Source organism: Calliphora vicina, chromosome 5, assembly GCF_958450345.1.
Source record: "Calliphora vicina chromosome 5, idCalVici1.1, whole genome shotgun sequence".
Classification (NCBI taxonomy): domain Eukaryota; kingdom Metazoa; phylum Arthropoda; class Insecta; order Diptera; family Calliphoridae; genus Calliphora; species Calliphora vicina.
Genome location: NC_088784.1, coordinates 27,929,710 through 27,947,722, shown reverse-complemented (window position 1 = coordinate 27,947,722; position 18,013 = coordinate 27,929,710). Strand labels below are relative to the sequence as shown.

The 18,013-nt window shown below is 31.1% G+C and overlaps 1 protein-coding gene across 2 annotated transcripts in view; it reads left to right on the top strand.

The window, feature by feature from the left end:
* The window catches only part of LOC135962025 (lysophosphatidylserine lipase ABHD12), a 33,196-nt gene extending 26,100 nt beyond the window's left edge, over window positions 1–7,096 (top strand). For both annotated transcript variants that reach the window (XM_065513734.1, XM_065513733.1), the window contains 4 exons: window positions 5,221–5,339; window positions 5,405–5,628; window positions 5,691–6,203; window positions 6,276–7,096. In XM_065513734.1, the coding sequence (XP_065369806.1) occupies window positions 5,221–5,339; window positions 5,405–5,628; window positions 5,691–6,203; window positions 6,276–6,602 (1,183 nt within the window). In that variant the 3' untranslated portion in view covers window positions 6,603–7,096. The remainder of the gene's footprint in view (window positions 1–5,220; window positions 5,340–5,404; window positions 5,629–5,690; window positions 6,204–6,275) is intronic.
* Window positions 7,097–18,013: the final 10,917 nt, after the last annotated feature.

Here is an 18,013-nt window from a genome sequence, read left to right as displayed (position 1 = left end):
ATATATATATGGTTATAAATAATTATGTACCTGTTATTAATTTACATCAATATGGTTATCAAAAACTTCTCTTAATTAAGTAAAAAAAATATTTTTTTTTAAGCACTCATTTGATTTACATTTTTTATTATATTAGCAACACTATTTCTAATTCTCTCTTCTGGAGTTTGACAACAATCTTCAAGAAGTAATGCTTGCAAATCTTGGTCTTCAAACTTTTTTGGCTGCCTGGGCGATATTTGCCTTCCGTATAAAAATCTCCACTTCTGAACCGAACAAACCAAATCTTGCATGTTGAAACCGATGGAACATATTCAATCGGAGCAATCGGTGAGCTTCAGCGGCACATTTTTCAAATTAAAGAAGTAAAGCAAAACTTTCCGCATATGACGATTCGTTGGCACAAAATTCGACAATTAAAATCAAAGACCGCGTTCAAAAGATACGCCATCTATTGTAAATCCCATTTTTAAGTCATACACTTTTTTACAGATTAGAAGTTTGTTTTTATAGAATTTCTACGATGGAGGTCCTTCGGACACACCCGCGTGTTACTACAAGAGTAATCGGCCATCATATATTCTATCAGAGGCCAGTCTTTCCTTATTCAAGAAATTAACCCACAACCGTAGTCCCATTTGCTTGTCCTAACCCTAATTAGACAATGGCCGCATTCATACCTATGATCAGCCTAATATATACTATTTACCAAGGTTCAGTAACAACCTGGTGTCTGTCATATTCAGTGTGACGCCACAAATCCCTTGAAATTCTACAGTCCTCTCTACTCCTTCAAGACTGGTTAGTCTCGAACAAAATTTCCTCTGATAGAACCCTGTGGTAGTGACTGAGTAGTAACTTAGCAATATAACAGTGTTATTGCTATAACCACAGGTAACATTTCCTAATATTTCAAGATCGCCAGTATTTCCGAAAATCTGAATGCGTATAAGATCGTATAATCTGCCGGAACTCTTCCTACCGAAGTTTATTTCCATTGCCATATGGTCCGCGATCACCGCGAATCGTACTATTGGTAAAGTGGGAGGATCATCGAAGCTATACTGAAAGCTAGGCAGTCTTAAATTTTACCGGTATATACCGCTAGCCTTCCAATTACATTCGATATCAAATATCGTTTTCAAAATATCGATGAGAATTGACAACACATTGCAACAGGCATTCTGGTGGTGAGAAATTCCTAGTCAGGCTGAAAGTACTAGGCCAGTATAGTAAGAGCTTCTAAGGGTTTGGCGTTCAAAGAAAAATAGTTTGGCTTTATTTTTTTTAGTCGTTTATGGCCAGAATTTTGTAGTTATTGGCGAAAATTTATGAAAAAAAGGGAAATTATAGCTGAAAAACTATAATAAACCCTTTGGAGGTTTGGTTTGTTTGCACCCTGACCTGGAACTTCTCAAAACCCTGACAATGACCCCGAAAATGTTTCACAGTGTGCTAAATCGTACTAAAGGGTTGGAATATTTAAGGTTAGGAAGTCATCCTTTGAAATTTTTTTTAGATCAAACTTGGGAAATTTTATCCATGGAACGCTTTGTACACATGGAACTTTTGTAAGTTGGCTTTTTGAAACAAATTTAAGGAAAACAACGCCAATCATATTTAGTGTTGAGACCCATTTTCAATTATGCGGTTATGTAAACAAACTAATGTTGACATCAGAGAGGGCGCGCCGCTGCGCCGCGATCCTGATAAACAATTCAGTTGATGTAGAAATATAAAGTTCAGATAGAGTTCGGTTTGCTTCATAAATTGAGGACGGCATGTTCTATGCGCACTCAGTTCTGCCAGAAATACTCTTGTTTATCGCTGCAGAGTTTTTTCCTTATCTGCAATGGGCGACGTTTATGTAAATGTTAAATATTCCAGTCGTTCCTACACATACCTACTTATCTCCTCATATATCAGAAAGTCCTTCCTGACATACCTCATGGGGTCTTCAACTATATGTATGTTGTTGTAGATAGTATGACTCCTTCGATGATATTTCAGTAGGAATTGGTTAGTCAACATGACATTTTGGTCCATGAAGGAAAGAACTTTCCTCATGCAGAGGTTCCTTAGGCTGCGTTACGGTTGAACTTTGGGTGCCCCTATAGTGTGCTGGACTATTAATCTGAGGGTTGCGGGTTCGATTCCCGTTAGAGACTCTGGTTGTATCTGCAGTGTTTTTGTTTGTTAAAAAAAATTAAAAATACTATGTTGCTATTGAATTTGCTAAACCTATAGGGCTTTCATGGATCTTTTTTAAAATTTGTGGAGCACCTTGTATGTAAATTGTATAGAAATAGTATTTTCATAATGACATTATTAATTCTAATTAATACTGGAGCATAATATGCATTGTAATATTAGTTAAGATAGTCCAGTTTTCAAAGTAGATTTTTGGTGATAAACAAGTTTTATGCAAAGCTAATGTAAGTAGCCTTAGCGTTAATTTGTTTTATGATTACCTCTACAGTTGGTCCTTAAAGCTGGCATTTTGAAAACAAGGGTGTGTTCTATATTCAAAACAGTAACTAATGTCGTAAGTTATTAAAACGTTTTAGTTATGTTTAAACTACATTTTAATCATCCTCTCAATAAGTAATATATACTTTGCATAGAGATATACACATAGATCGGAAACTTAACTCAGTTGTCAAAAACCTGAATGGTGAGAATGTATTAGTAAAAAAAAATCAATAAAAACCACACACGTTTATGTGATTATTTTGAGTCATTTTTTTATAGTTTCCGCTCTATGTTTCTCTATGATACTTTGTTTTAGGAATTTTTAATTTAAGGAATCAATTATTGGGTATATGACTTAAAAATGCGGGAATTTTTAGCTTTTATTTTGAAACATTTGTACAATATAAACTTATTTAAAGTATTGGCCATTTTTAGCTATGACCTTTTCCCATCTTTCTGACGACATATGGATTCCGAGCCAAAATAACTGTTAATCTTTTGAGGCCAAAGATCATATCCCAGAGAGAGCATTCAGCATCGATCGAAACAAATAGTAGTCGTCATGGTCTGGACTATAAAGCGGATGAGAAAAAACTTTCCAACCACTTCATTCTAAGTACTATTTAACAGGTATTGCAACATGTGGCCGAGTGTTGTCATGATGGTTTGTCATTACGGTTTCATATCTGGCCGCATATTCACTCGCTTTAAACGAATCAGTTGCGTTCGGTACAGGTTGCGTATGATGGTCTGTCCAGATTTCAGCATCTCTTAATATATAGGACCCTATTGCTCCCACCAAATACAGAGCATTACCTTAGCACTTTGAATATTTGGCTTTGGTGTCGATTCGGCTGGTTGGCCAGGCTTCACATACGATCTCTTACTCTTAGGGTTATCATAATGGATCCAATTTTCATCGAAAGTAATGATTCGTTGCAAAAATGATTTTCTTTTATAGCGTTCAAGCAGCATATCAGAAATGCAAACTCGTCTTTTAAGGTCTCCCTGCTTCTCGCAAATATTTTAAAATTGCCGCTTGACTAGCTAAGAATAATTTTTCAAGCTCTTGCTGGCTTTCTCAATAATCTTCATGGATTTTCTGAACCGCACAAACCATCTCCTGCACGTTGAAACCGACAGAACACATTCACCATAAGCTTTGGTGAGTAATCGTTGTGCTTCAGCGGCACTTTTTTTCAAATTAATGAAGTAAAGCAAAACTTGCACTAAAAAACGTTGTTTACACTATAGTGTTCAATAACTAAGTGAGAATTATATCACAAACCTAGTTCAAAAGATACGCCATCTATTGTAAATCCCGCATTTTTAAGTTATACAGCCAATAGAAAGAAACGAATTGAACCTTCAGATAGTGCGGTTTTGCTTAAATTGAGATTTGTTTGAAATTGAAGACTATCTCAAATGTAAAACTTTGGAAATGCTTTAATATTATTTAAAAATTACTAGCTTTCAGACATTTTTTTGTTTACCACTTTTTTGTTTGTAAACAAAGCTATTCTCAAATGTAACAAGTAAGAGAGCTATATTCGGATGTGCCGAATCGTATGTACCCTTCACCAAATTATACTTCAAAATACAAATTTTAAATATTTTAATTTTTTGGAAAAAAAAATTTTTCGAATTTTTTTTTTAAATTAAAAATTTTTATTTTTTAAATTTAAAATTTTATTTTAATTTAAAAAAAAAATTTTGGTTTTTTAATATTTTTTTGTGAAAAAAAAATTCGGGTTAAAAAATATTTTTTCCGATTTTGATCCATTGTAGGTCCAACTTACTATGGTCTTATATACGTCGTTGCAAAGGTCTTTGAAATATCTATCATTAGATATCCATATTGCCTATATTAATGACTTAATAATCCAGATATAGGTCAAACATCGAGGTTGTCCTGGTTTTTTCCTCATATCTCAGCCATTTGTGGAATCAGCAAAATGATTTTAAATAGGAATTTAAATAGGACAGAATTATTGAAGATTTGGATCCCTAAGATATATGTGGGGTCTTCAGAAAATTGATTTCAACAGACAGCCGACAGACGGACAAACAGACAGACGGACATGGCTTAATCGACTCCGCTGTCTATAATGATTGACCTTTATAGGGTCGGAAAATTATATTGTGGAAATTACAAACGGAATGACAAACTTATATACTATACTATTCTCACGAAGGTGAAGGGTATAAAAATGTTATAGAATTTGAAAATAATGACTTCCTCAACAATTAAGGGGAATTTGCTCAAATTTTCTTAAGGATTTAATGAAAGTTTTGAAATAACGCTTGATTTCCAAATGTTTCCAAGGAATTAAGATTAATTACCTGCTTAATTTTGAATCAAATTTAACAAAGTGTTTGCATATTATTATACTGCACTGTAATTATTGTGAATGATAGTCATTTAACAAATAACTCTAATGACACGTTCTTTTATAACTTTAGCAAATTTTTGAAATGTTTTTTAGATACAATAAACACCACTTACACCAACATTTAATTAAACAAAAACTATTTAAACAATTTCTATTATAACAATTAAAACTCAATTTAAAATGAACTTATTTATTAATAACTCTTTGATGTTTTCAATTGATGGGTTCATAAATCATTAAACTTTTTTTAAAAAATCATTTATTAAAACTAGAAATTTTTAAAATTTTATATTAACGCATTACTAACTTTAGGTTTTTTTGTTTTGTTTTTATTTTTTGTTTCTTTCAATTTCAGAATATCGTTAGCCACCGTACAAATATGTTTAATAGGATTCTCAGTTGTCTTTATAGTATTACCCTTGATATTTCGTTATTCCGTAACGATACAAAGAGGCATATTATTTTTAACATTTAGTAAGTATTTGATATTAAAATTTTGTGGTTTAATTGGTTATTATTTTAGAAACTATTTTTTCCAGTCACATATCCTAGAGATCTTGACTTGAGTAATCCTTCTAGTGTGGGTCTTTATGCTAGTCGAAGTTTTTTCCTAGAAGTACCCGACTCGGATGTGGAAACTGATAAGGATGATAGTGATCATGGTGATGTAGCAAATAAACATAACACTGTGCGCATTGGTGTTTGGCATGTTTTGCCAAAGAATGTGGTGAAACGTTTTGCCAAGGAAATGCAATTGGGTGAGGTAAGTTTAGGAGAATTATTTAAATAAATCTAGAGATATTTTAATGAGTTTTTTTCATTAAGGATGCCCGTGAAGATCTGCAAAATATAACAGACTTTAAAGATGAAAACCTAGACCAATTGGAGCCGGTAATAAAATCCAGCTTCCCCATAGTAAATACCGAAAATGAACAACTATTCTATGAACGCTTGCTTAAAATACCCGACAACAATATTGTGTTGTATTGTCATGGCAATACCGCCTCAAGGGGCTCTGGTCATCGCATAGATGTCTATAAATTATTGCGCAATCTTGGCTATCATGTCATATCTTTCGATTATAGAGGCTATGGTGATTCGGATGTTGTTTCACCCACAGAGGAGGGTGTTGTACAAGATGCTTTGGCTGTTTATTATTACATACGTAATATAACCACAAATCCCATATTTATATGGGGTCATTCATTGGGCACTGGTGTGGCCACAAATATGCTATCGAAATTGAATAATCTGGATGAGAAGGGTGTGAGAGGTGTCATATTGGAGGCACCCTTTACGAATATAAGAGATGAAATTAAAATGCATCCCTTTGCCAGGGTGAGTTTTAGTATAAAATTAATAGTAAATTTTTAAAAATCGTGATAATTTATTTATTTAATTTTTTTTTAGCCTTTTAAGCATTTACCCTGGTTTGATCACACCATTTCGCGACCCATGTATGCCAATTCATTGCGCTTTGAATCCGATCAGCATATAAGCGAATTTCGACAACCGATTTTAATAGTACATGCTGAAGATGACTATGTGGTGCCCTTCCAGTTGGGCTATAGACTATATCGCATAGCTTTAGATACTCGCGGCAAAGCCTGGGGTCCTGTGGAATTTCATCGCTTTGAGGGTTCACGCAAATACGGCCACAAATTCATTTGTCATGCTCCCGAATTATCCGATTTAATTAAGAATTTTATAAACAACTATCGCAATGAAATTTTTTAAGGCTTAAGAAATAATTTCTCTTTATATAGATACATACATACATCCACCCATAAAATACAAACATACATACATTTATAAATCTTATACTTAGTATATATTAAATATACTTACATGTCTTTAGCTTTAAGTAATGTTTTCAATGGAATTTTAGCTTTAAAGTAAAATTTATCTAAATATTAAATGTTGATTCCCTCCTTTTGGAATTTTTGTTTAATTTTTATTTTTTTTTTGGCATTCAAATTAGTTTCTTCATAATTCACTGTTACATATTTTACTCTATATTATTTCATAAGTTATTTTATATTATAGTTGTGTATTAAACAAATATACAAATCAATTTTCTTTAGATTTGTTTATTTTTCAAATATTTTGTATGATCTTTTCTAAGTCATTAGTATTAATAACTTTTTAAACTAGCGTATTTAGATGTGCATCAAAGGTAATTAATAAAATAAACAAAATAAACTCTATTCAAATACGATGAGAGAGAGAAAGTGTTATGGTTTAATATTTACAACTAAAAACTATCTTCTTAAATGAAGTAATGCATATTATAGCTTTTATATAAATCTATCCTCTAGTTTTAAAAACTTTTTAAAGGATAGTTTTCATTGAACAATTTTCAACGAGTCCTAATTCTATTAATAAGCCAATTGGTATTGCTGTTGCTCCGTTTCAATAATCCCCTGATCAGAATAATAATAATGGGTCCATGAATTGGTCCATTTGTGATACCCTTGAGGATCATGCTCAGGATCTCAAGAGGTCCTTCACATGTCAGAACTGGGTTCAGTGCCGAACCAACCTGACGCACGAATGAACGAATCCATCTTCCTGATATCCAGAGTAGATAGATCCGCTGTGCCGTGCAAAAATGAATTACCTATTGTCGCAGTGCTAACCCTTGATAGAGCAGGGCAGAGACAGAGGAGATGTTCAACAGTCTCATCCTCGTCTTCATCATGGCAACTGCTACAGAAGTCATTATATGGAGTATTCAGTCTCCTAGCATGCGCACCAATCAAGCAGTGCCCCGTAAGCACTGATATCAGAGCTCGTAACCTAGCCCGTGGTAGCCCCGTGAGGGACATTGACCTGTGATGTTCAAAAACGGGCATGTGAGCCTCGATATCGAGCAATTTGTCAAATTAGACCATCTGAGCTGAGCAGACTCAAATAATTTACGCTGTATGATTGACTTACAGCAAGATAATGATCGATCTCATCACTTTGTAGACGTGAACCTCTTTTGGCCAGTTCATCCGCAATAGCATTGCCAAGTACACCAGAGTGACCAGGCACCCAGAATAACTCCAGGTTAGAATGTCTCGCCATCTCATTAAGAGATACCCGGCATTCATGTACCAATCTGGATGTCGAGTAGACGCCAGATAGAGATTTGATAGCAGGCTTACTGTCGGTACAGATTCGGATATTCACACCACATAGCCAATAGTACTTCATCCAGTGTATTGCCATTTTAATCGCTGAGATCTCAGCTTGAATTACACTACATTGATCATGTAGCCAAGCAGGTCACTTGAGTCCATTCAAAACTGATCCCATTGTGATACCCAAGAAATAAACAGCAGGATACTTATTTCATATCCACTGTTTAAAAGTTGAATCAACCAGCAAACAGTATACAGAGGTGTCACGAGACAGATTAACGATTAACTTTAACACACACTAAATTGGGTACCAACAATTTGTATCTGTGCCAACCAGATTCTCTGATGAAGGAATGGATGCGTGTCAGTTTCATTCTTGATAACTCATCTGAATACGAGAGGAAGGGAAGAAAGAATACGTTCCCTCAAGTTTGTTAGAACCAAGTTTGACAGTCTTCTTTGTTTCGACAGGTTCTAGAGAAGTCGTTAAACTGCAGGACCTTTCTTCTAGCATGTGTTCAAATTATGCAGTGTCCTGTAATAAAAGAAACAATTAGCCTTATTTGCATCACGACGGAATTCACACTAAATTGGGTACCAACAATTTGTATCTGTTCCAACCAGATTCTCTGATGAAGGAATGGATGCGTGTCAGTTTCATTCTTGATAACTCATCTAAACAAGAGAGGAAGGGAGGGAAGAATACGTTCCCTCAAGTTTGTTAGAACCAAGTTTGACAGTCTTCTTTGTTTCGACAGGTTCTAGAGAAGTCGATAAACTGCAGGACCTTTCTTCTAGCATGTGTTCAAATTATGCAGTGTCCTGTAATAAAAGATACAATTAGCCTTATTTGCATCACGACGGAATTCTATAAGTAGATTGATTTGTCCTGCCGTACTACGTACACCTAGTCCCAAAAATCTACATACGATATCGACATTTCATTTAATTTAAAAATAATTGTAATGTAAGTTAATCAGCCCAATTATGAAAAAAAAAATTCCCCGGGAGTTTTTTCCCTTTTCGTTTTTCTAACATAGAATTTGAATACGAAAAATGAGAAAAGGGAATTTTTTTTCATAATTGGGCTGAATAAAACAAATTTTGTTTTATAAAACACTAGCTGAATCCAGTCCGCATTGCTGGTCGTTAGAAAGCATCTGCTTTATATTTAATTTAAAATTTATAGCATCTCGATTTTAATATACAGTGTCGGACAAAACTAATACGGACTCCCCCGTCCTGGCCTCGCACCCTAAACACTTATTATCTGATCCTAGTGTGACCTACCCGCAATGGTTTCACTAACGAGGACTCAAATATCTTAAGTTCCTTGCGGCCACACTTTCAACATAGTGCTCAATGGGTAGTAGGTTTAAGATTATATTCTAGGCCGCCTGTGTTGTACTGCCAATAGCACCTGTTATACCTAGACATGCATACATTTGAGCTTTGTTGAGTAAAATCCTATAACTAGTCCTAACTAGGGTTTTTATCCCGGGAATTCCAGGTACAAATTTCCCGGCAATTTTGCCAATTTTTCACTACCCGAATCCCGGGATTTTTAGTCGGGAATACCGGGAATTAAAAACTGACAGACATTGAAAACAAGTTAGAACTCAACTTTTTTCACCAAAAAACAGTTAAAAGTTTTTTTTGCTTATATCACGGCAATAATAGACCGCTTATTATTATTATTTGGGGTTTTTCGTATGAAAATTTAAAAAGTGAATTCATTATTTAAAGAATTTATTTCTTATTGAATCATTCTAATTTCTTTAAATTTCTTCTTCAAATCCATAACAAAATAGCTTCAAAAATTTATTAAATGATTAAATTTTTCTTCAATTCAAATCTAGTACAAAAAGGCTTAAGACAATTTTTTCAATTAATTTTGTAAATGATTTGATTTAACAAAAATTTAATCATTCCAAGTTTGAATAAATTCTTTAAAATTAATTCAGTTTATTTATACAAAGGCTTTGGAATGAATCTAAAAAATTCAATATTAGGAATGGATTTATGGAATGAAAGGCTGACATTCTTTAATTACTGATTAAGATTTTAGTGAATTAAGCTCAAATTTTATTAATTAATTTGAAGCTCTGTTATTTAATAATTATAACATTATAAAATTTCCCGATCCCCGGGAATCAAAAAGGTCGGGAAATTAAAAACCCTAGTCCTAACACCAGATGTATATATAGCCACTTTACCTTACTTGGTAGCAAACACCAATTCTTGTCAATGAGGAGTTCCTGCATGTATTGTATTCATTAAGACTCTTCTTTAATCTCTCCTGAGTATTTATTTTCCATGATAATTTCCTATCAAGGAAGGTCTCTAAATATTTATTTGACTCACCCTGATAAAACCAGCTCAATACCGTATAATTTCGGCAAATTGAAACTCTGCAAATGTATTTCCTGGTAAAGATCCACCAATTCTGTTTTCGATGGTTTTCACTCATTTTAATAAGTTTTCATATTATACCAATAATTTTATTTAAATGAACTCATTAAGAATACTTGTTTAACTATTTAAAATTGTAGCAAAGTGCATACGATAATTCTTACATATTTGTTTGCAAAATAACAAAAATCGTATAATTTTTAAAAATACATATTTTATAACAGTTTTTAGTTTTATAGCTGACAGCATTTGTATATGTTAAACATTATAAACAACAGAGAATTTGAATTTTTGTTCTCTCTTCATTTTCTCTTAAGTAGGACAGCGGTATTGCCAGATACAAATTACACGTTACTTTATTTAAGCGTTTTTTGCGATATAAAATGTATGTAAAATTGTTTTTAATTTTTATTAAAATAAAGCACTATTATTTTTAATTTTAACAAAACAAACACTATTAATTTTAACAAAAATTTCTACTTTTTAATACATTTGTAAAAAAGTCGAAATCTTGTTCAAATAAATATAAAATCTAAGAATGAAAATAAACCAAAAGAGGGGCAACATGCTAAAAAAGGAAAAATAACAAAAAATATTAAAAAATTCCAAAAATACATACAAAACCATTCAGATCAGGGGGTTACTCCCTAATTCGATTCGAAAGAAATTCCTTTCTAATTACAATGTATTTAGCATACAATTTCAAACATTTCAGTTTTCGGATTGAGTAACGCAGTAACCCCTCAGCAAATTAACAAATATTAAAAAATTTAAATGCATTAAACCAAGTATAATAACAACTCTGTGACTCATTCCCACGACAGCCGGTTCTACGCACCGGAATGACCCGAGTTCACTCGGCCAAGGGCTGTCAACTCAGCAAACACTGCTGCTACAACAACAACAACTCTGTGACTTTAAAATAATTTTCAGACTGACATAATTTCTGTAAATAAATTTTCTATGAACATTCATATTTCAAAATTTTTAAATTTATTCAAAATCGCATTTATTTCAACCACTTACTCTTTATTCCCCCAAAATCGCTTGACAGCATTGGCTATACGTCAACTCGCTAGTTGTAGTTAGTTGTTTACTTTTTTTGAGTGCGGTTGAACGAATGTTGGTTGTCGTTAACGTCGCGGGTTGTTGGAAAAAGTTACAAAGGAAAATTATAATATAATTAAAATATGAAATAAAACCAAACAAATCTATGAAAATTATGTTAAATTAGCAAGTTTACCAATAAAAATAAATAGAAAACAAAAAGGGTGTGCAAAGTTTATATGACAAATGCCAGAAAAAAGTTCCTAAAACCAGAAACAAAGAAGAAGAAAACCTGCAAAACAAAAAAAAAGAATTGTTTCAAACTTATTTTTGCCCTAAAACAACAATACAAACAAAACTATAGAGGAGTTTAATTTGTTTCTTTCTATAAGATAAAGAAGCAAAAGGTGCAGTGCAGCAGAAAACGAGAAAAAAAAGTAAATAACATTTTTAAAAAGTTATTAAAACAAAGTATTTAAATCAAGTTTTAGCTTAGAATGAATAAAAAATATGATATAGTTTGCAAAAAAATAATTATTTTTGCTAGTCATAAAATAAAAATTATAAAGAAGAAGCAGCATCTGTTAAGGAAGTTCTCTATACAGAGTTTTTGTTGTTGTGTGAAGTTGGAATATTTTTTCCCTTATATTAGGGTTACCAAATACGTTTTATCAAAAAATCATAGAATTTATTTATTAATAAGTTATCTTAAAAATAAATTAGGATAACTTATACTTAAAGTAATGACTACTATGGACATTAGGGTGACATAGGGACGAGACGTAATTATCAAAAACCTAAGTCTGTTGCCGAAAACTTAACTCCTCCAACAACAAAATACATACTAAGGCCATTAGGGTGACATAGGGACGAGACGTAATTGTCAAAAGCCTAAGTCTGCTGTCAAAAACCTAATTCCTCCAACAACAAAATACATGCTAATCCATGTGTTTTGTTTTCGTATCAGACATATGATTTGTTGTATTGTTGTTTGACAAATCGTAGTGTCTCGTCTCTATGTATAATTCTCTATGACTTAGGCTAAACTCTAGTTTATGGGCGCCACTCCGGATCAATATCAAATTTTTAAGATGTATAGTTCCTGAGATATGGGGCTCAAAATATTGGATCTGTTGTATTTTCATTGCTTTTTATCGGATTTGTTCAATATATAATAAATAAATAAAATATATATGTATGTACCTCTTTAGATATCTTTTTGCAATGCATTTTTTGACCCATTACTGCCATTATAAAAATTGTTGTGTTTTTATACGAATAATTTTTGAAAAATGTCTACACAAAATATGTCAGGTTAATGGTATTAAATTTGTTCTAAAAATATTATTCACAAGACTTCAGGCTTTCATTTAATTTTCTATTCTCGAGTTATGGGTTATTAAGTTCGGATATATATTCATATTTTCACAATATACAGATGTATATCGATCAGTTTATTTTATACGAAACTGGTGTTCGACTTATGGAGTCCAATCAAGATAACTATGTTATGCGAAGCCAGTGTTCCATAAAACCAAGATTTTTAAAGTTTTACAGTTATCTTTATTGCGGTATAATTTAAAATAAAATAAAACGGTATAATTTAAAACAAAATTAAAAAAAACTGGATCAAAATTCGAAAAAGAATTGGGTCCGAATGTATTTCTAAAAGCTATATAAAAACGTTTTAATCTGATAACAAATATAAAAGATATACTAATATTTCAGTTTCAACTACAGAGACCCATAACTCCGAAAATATGTACGGGCGCCTATAAACATGATTTTTCCTTTTTTGGTTATAAGACAGACACAGATCCAAGCCAATTATTTGGGGGAGGTCGTGTTTTTTTTTTGTAATGTAAAATTAAGTAAAATTTATTTTCCTTTTTATACCCTTCACCTTCATGAGAAGGGTATATATAAGTTTGTCATTCCGTTTGTAATTTCTAAATTTTTTATTTCCGACCCTATAAAGTATATATATTCTGGATCCTTATAGATAGCGGAGTCGATTAAGCCATGTCCGTCTGTCTGTCTGTTGAAATCAATTTTCTGAAGACCCCAGATATCTTCGGGATCCAAATTTTCAATCAGAAAAATCGGTCCACAAATGGCTGAGATATGAGGAAAAAACCAAGACAACCTCGATTTTTGACCTATTTTTTTACCTATATCTGGATTACTAAGTCATTAATATAGACAATATGGATCTAACGATATATAAAATGTCTTATCAATATGGTTAGAATATGTTCCAAATCTGGACAATAAATTCGAGATTGACTAGAATTTATTTCAAATTTAAAAAATCGAGAAATGATTTCTATATAAGCGGTATTTTAGTTTATGAGTATTAATAAGCAAGATAATCAAGTTATCAATATATAATCTCCTGTCTTTTATATAGTGAGATCTGAATACTTATGGAAGTTTTTTTATTGCAGTCCCATATAATGGGAACAATACACCAAGTCTGGCATGCTTGCTTACATTCACCGCCCTACTGCGCTGTTGCAGCGGCTGCAAACTGCTATAAAAAGTCTGCTTATGCTAAAACAATGTTGCTAAATATATTAGAATTTGAGCGGGTTTTAAAGAAATTCTGGGTGTGAAATAAGGAGTTTAGTTGTCTGAGAAATTGGAATGTCGAGCTGGCGGATATATGTATATGTATATAGCAAACCTGGTACACATTTCAATCTCACGCTCGAATGTCTCACTATCTATTTAAACTTAACCGGAATTTATTTATTAACTGCATTCGATATAAATGCATTTTCGTCTAGTTTTTTAAATAATGGACAAATTCCGGGAAATAAGGAACCCTAATCATAACTTTAGTTTAACGCTAATTAAAATTGAATGTGTTCAGATTCGGAAGATTTAGTAAATTAAAAAAAACTACCCGCTTTTACTTAAACTCGGTATTTCTATAAAACCTTTATATTTGTTTCTATTAAAACAGATTGTTATATTCGGCATATAAACTGAATCTAGTTTTGATTATTTATATTCGATAGTTTGCAAAAATTAAAATTGCTTTATTTTTTATCTAGGTTTTTTGCTTCGAACATATACATTATTTTTTGGTTCTACCAACTTTAGCTGCAAATATTATTATTAAAATTTAGAGACGAACTGATAAAATTTCACAGAGAAAGGATTTAATGTGTCAAAAATTCGAATTGTACAATTGATTACGGGAAATAAACGATTTTCACAGTAATATAATAATTTTATCAGTACATATTTAGGTACTTTATGGATTTAAAAACGTATGTTGATCTTGATGTTTTCTTTTCTTCTTATTAATCCTTGTACTTTATATTATTTAAACAAAAATAATTAAATCTTAAGGTTTTAAACCGTCTGAATACTTTTTTCACTAAATTTGCTGAGATTTTAATTATTTATCTAAAATTTATTTGATCTTGGTGTTGTTTTATTCATATTAAGCCTTGTATTTAGTTCTTTTTAAACAATTCAAATATTGGGTTTTTTTATAAAAATATATTTTTTGCCTAAAATTTACTTTAACTTTATTAATTTTTCATTTCTAATTTTTGTTTTCCTCCTTTTTGCGGTACCTATAGGTGGCCCTATGTTTAGAAATAGTGATTTGTTTTATTAAAACAAACTGTTTATTAATCCACTTTCTTCTTTCTTTTTATTTCTCTCTTAATGTGTTTTCACAATTATCTCTCTTAATGTTTGGCTCTTCCACTGTAGTATTCTCCAAAAAATGTTTTTGCAGCAGTGGCTGGACGTCAACTCGTTATTAGTTAGTTGTTTGTTTACTTTTTTTGAGTGCGGTCGTCGACGAATGTTAACAACGTTAATGTCGCGGGTAGTTTGTTAAAAGAAGTTGCAATAAAATTTTAATATAATTAAAATAAAAATTAAAAAAGTAATTAATATTGTTAAAAAAAGTACTGTGAAAGGTGTGTTATAATTCTATAAATATTTATCTTAAGTGAAACATAAATTTATCACAGAAACAAATAAAGAAAAAGTGTCTTAAAAACGAAAATTTTTTATTAACAGCTCTAACTTTTTACACATAAAATAGAGCAGTGAAGTTTTTTTTTTTTCTCTAAAAGATAAGAAAAAGAAGCCTAACAAATACTACTTGAGATAAAAATGTTTATGGAATACTACTTTAATAAAGTAATACAAATAATTTGAAATAAGAAAAGAAAAATATCTATAAAATTTTTATTATAAAATACATAAAAGAAGAACAAGAACTAAGGAAGTTCTTATACAGAGTTTTTGTATGAAGTTGCAAGTTTTTTTTCCCTTATATTCACCGCCCTACTGCTGTTGCTGCTGTTAAGGCTGCAAACTAACATTAAAAAAATTCTGCTTACTTTACACATTTTGAAAACATCATATACCAACAAGAATTTCTTATGTAGTTATTGTTGTTGTTATTATTGTTTTATAAAGAGGTTGGCTCTGCTGCAGATTCCCTTTACATAAAAATATACAGTGTGTTTGAATGACAAACAGAGGGACAGACAGACTGTAATAGCCAGTGTTGTTGGTTTTTCTTTAACATTTTTATTGTATTCTGTTTTCAGTTGATTTTTTCGTGAATGTGTGCATGTTTATGTTAAGTGCAAATGTGTGTGCGTGTGTGTTGTTTTTTTTTCTATTAAAACATAAAAGCCGATAATGATAAATATCCCGAGAAAAACCCCCACGAATTTGTGAAAATTTGTTAACGAAAATCCCAAACAGATTTAAAAAAAACAAACATAAAACTAACACAAACAAAAAAACAAATAAATTAAACAAAAATGTTCTCAAATTAAAATACAAACATCAAAATTAGTGCTAAAAGAAAATAATCAAATTAAACAAACAAAAAAAAATATCCTTAATTGTGGAAAAAAGGAGTTGTTTTCTAATAGAAAGTGAAAGAAAAACATAAAAACAGTGAGAATGTGTAAAAAACAGAGAGCGTGATAAATTATTTTTTTGCAGACCTAAAATTTTATTTTATACTCTCTTTATATATTTTATTCACCAAAATTACTCTCTTTTTCTACTATTTCAGCAAAAAAGGAGTTGTTTGTTTTTATACTAAAACTAAAAAAAAAAGAATTAAACATTTTGAATTAACCAAATAATGTGGTAAGTTTTTTAATAATATATTTTCATTATTATTTCATAAAATTCTTTAGAGAATAAATACAAATTACACATTTGTTTAAATTCCAATGTTTAAGGAAATTAATATCAAAATAATGTCATCGCGCATGTTAAATGCTCCGTTTTTTTCATGTTATTCATTCATTTTCAATACATTTTGCCAGAAAATTTGCTAACACGCCCTTTTTTGTTATTGTTTTTATTTTTGTCTATTATTTTTCTTCACAATTTTCGGTATTTAAATTTAAACTTTATAAAAATTTGAATTTTATAGATTCAGGATAAATTAAAAAATTGTTTTTTTTTGTAAGATTTTGAAATAGATTTAAAAAAGAAATTGAGAGATTATTAGCTTTGTTCAATAAAGAATTATTAAGAAATTTTCAAGTTTTTGCAGTAATTTTAATGAAAATTCTTAACAATTTGTAATAATTTTTAAAGTTTTTTTAATACTAAACAAATTTACTGAATTAAAAAGAGTTTTACTATTAAAAAAGTTAGAAAAACTTAACGGATATGACCCTATATACCAGATTTTGTAGCTAAATATGTTATTTTTCTTACATTCTGACCATTTACTTCCTTATTTCCTGCACAAAACTCAATAATATTTAAAAGATTTTTTGAATTATTCTTAGTATAAAATTGTCTCTCATGTTTTGTTTTAATTCGTTGCGAAAACTAAACATTAATTTAAAAGATAATCATAAAATTCCACCATTAATCATTTATCTCCATATTTTGGAATAGTTTCATAAAACGTATTCTGAGGAATTTAAATGTCTAGACGTCATAATTGATAGAAAATCTAAACGATAACACAGTTAAACAGTTTGACCCCGATTTTCTCAATATCTAGTTATCGTTTTTCGTAACGATAAACCTCCAATTAACATTTTATTTGTATGAGAACTGTCAGTTTATCTTCACGATAAAAAATAACCAGAGATTGAGAAAATGGGGGTGAGTGTCCCAACGTTTTGTTGGTTGAGCTGGGGGATTTAACCGAAATTGGTTAGATGAATCTTTAGGGTGAATGTTATTATGTTGACAAAAATTACCTTAGAACAAAGATACTGATTCAAGATTCAGAGGTTGCCATCACGTGTGCTTTGAAAATGTATCCAAGAGATTCATAATCTCAATCCTAAAAATTTTTTTAATATATCGTCATAACATTAGATACATTTGGGCCATTATTGCTCCATTTGCTTTGATGATTGGCTCAAAACTAATTGTAATTTGAAGATCTAATGGATGAATGTCTACACAAAGTGGCTTGGGACTTGGGTACTGGTATCTTTTATGTTAATTAAAATAATATACACATGAAAATTTGCCTTCTATCACTTGAGCATTTTCACAGTTAGCCATTATATCGTTACCCTAATATAGAAACGC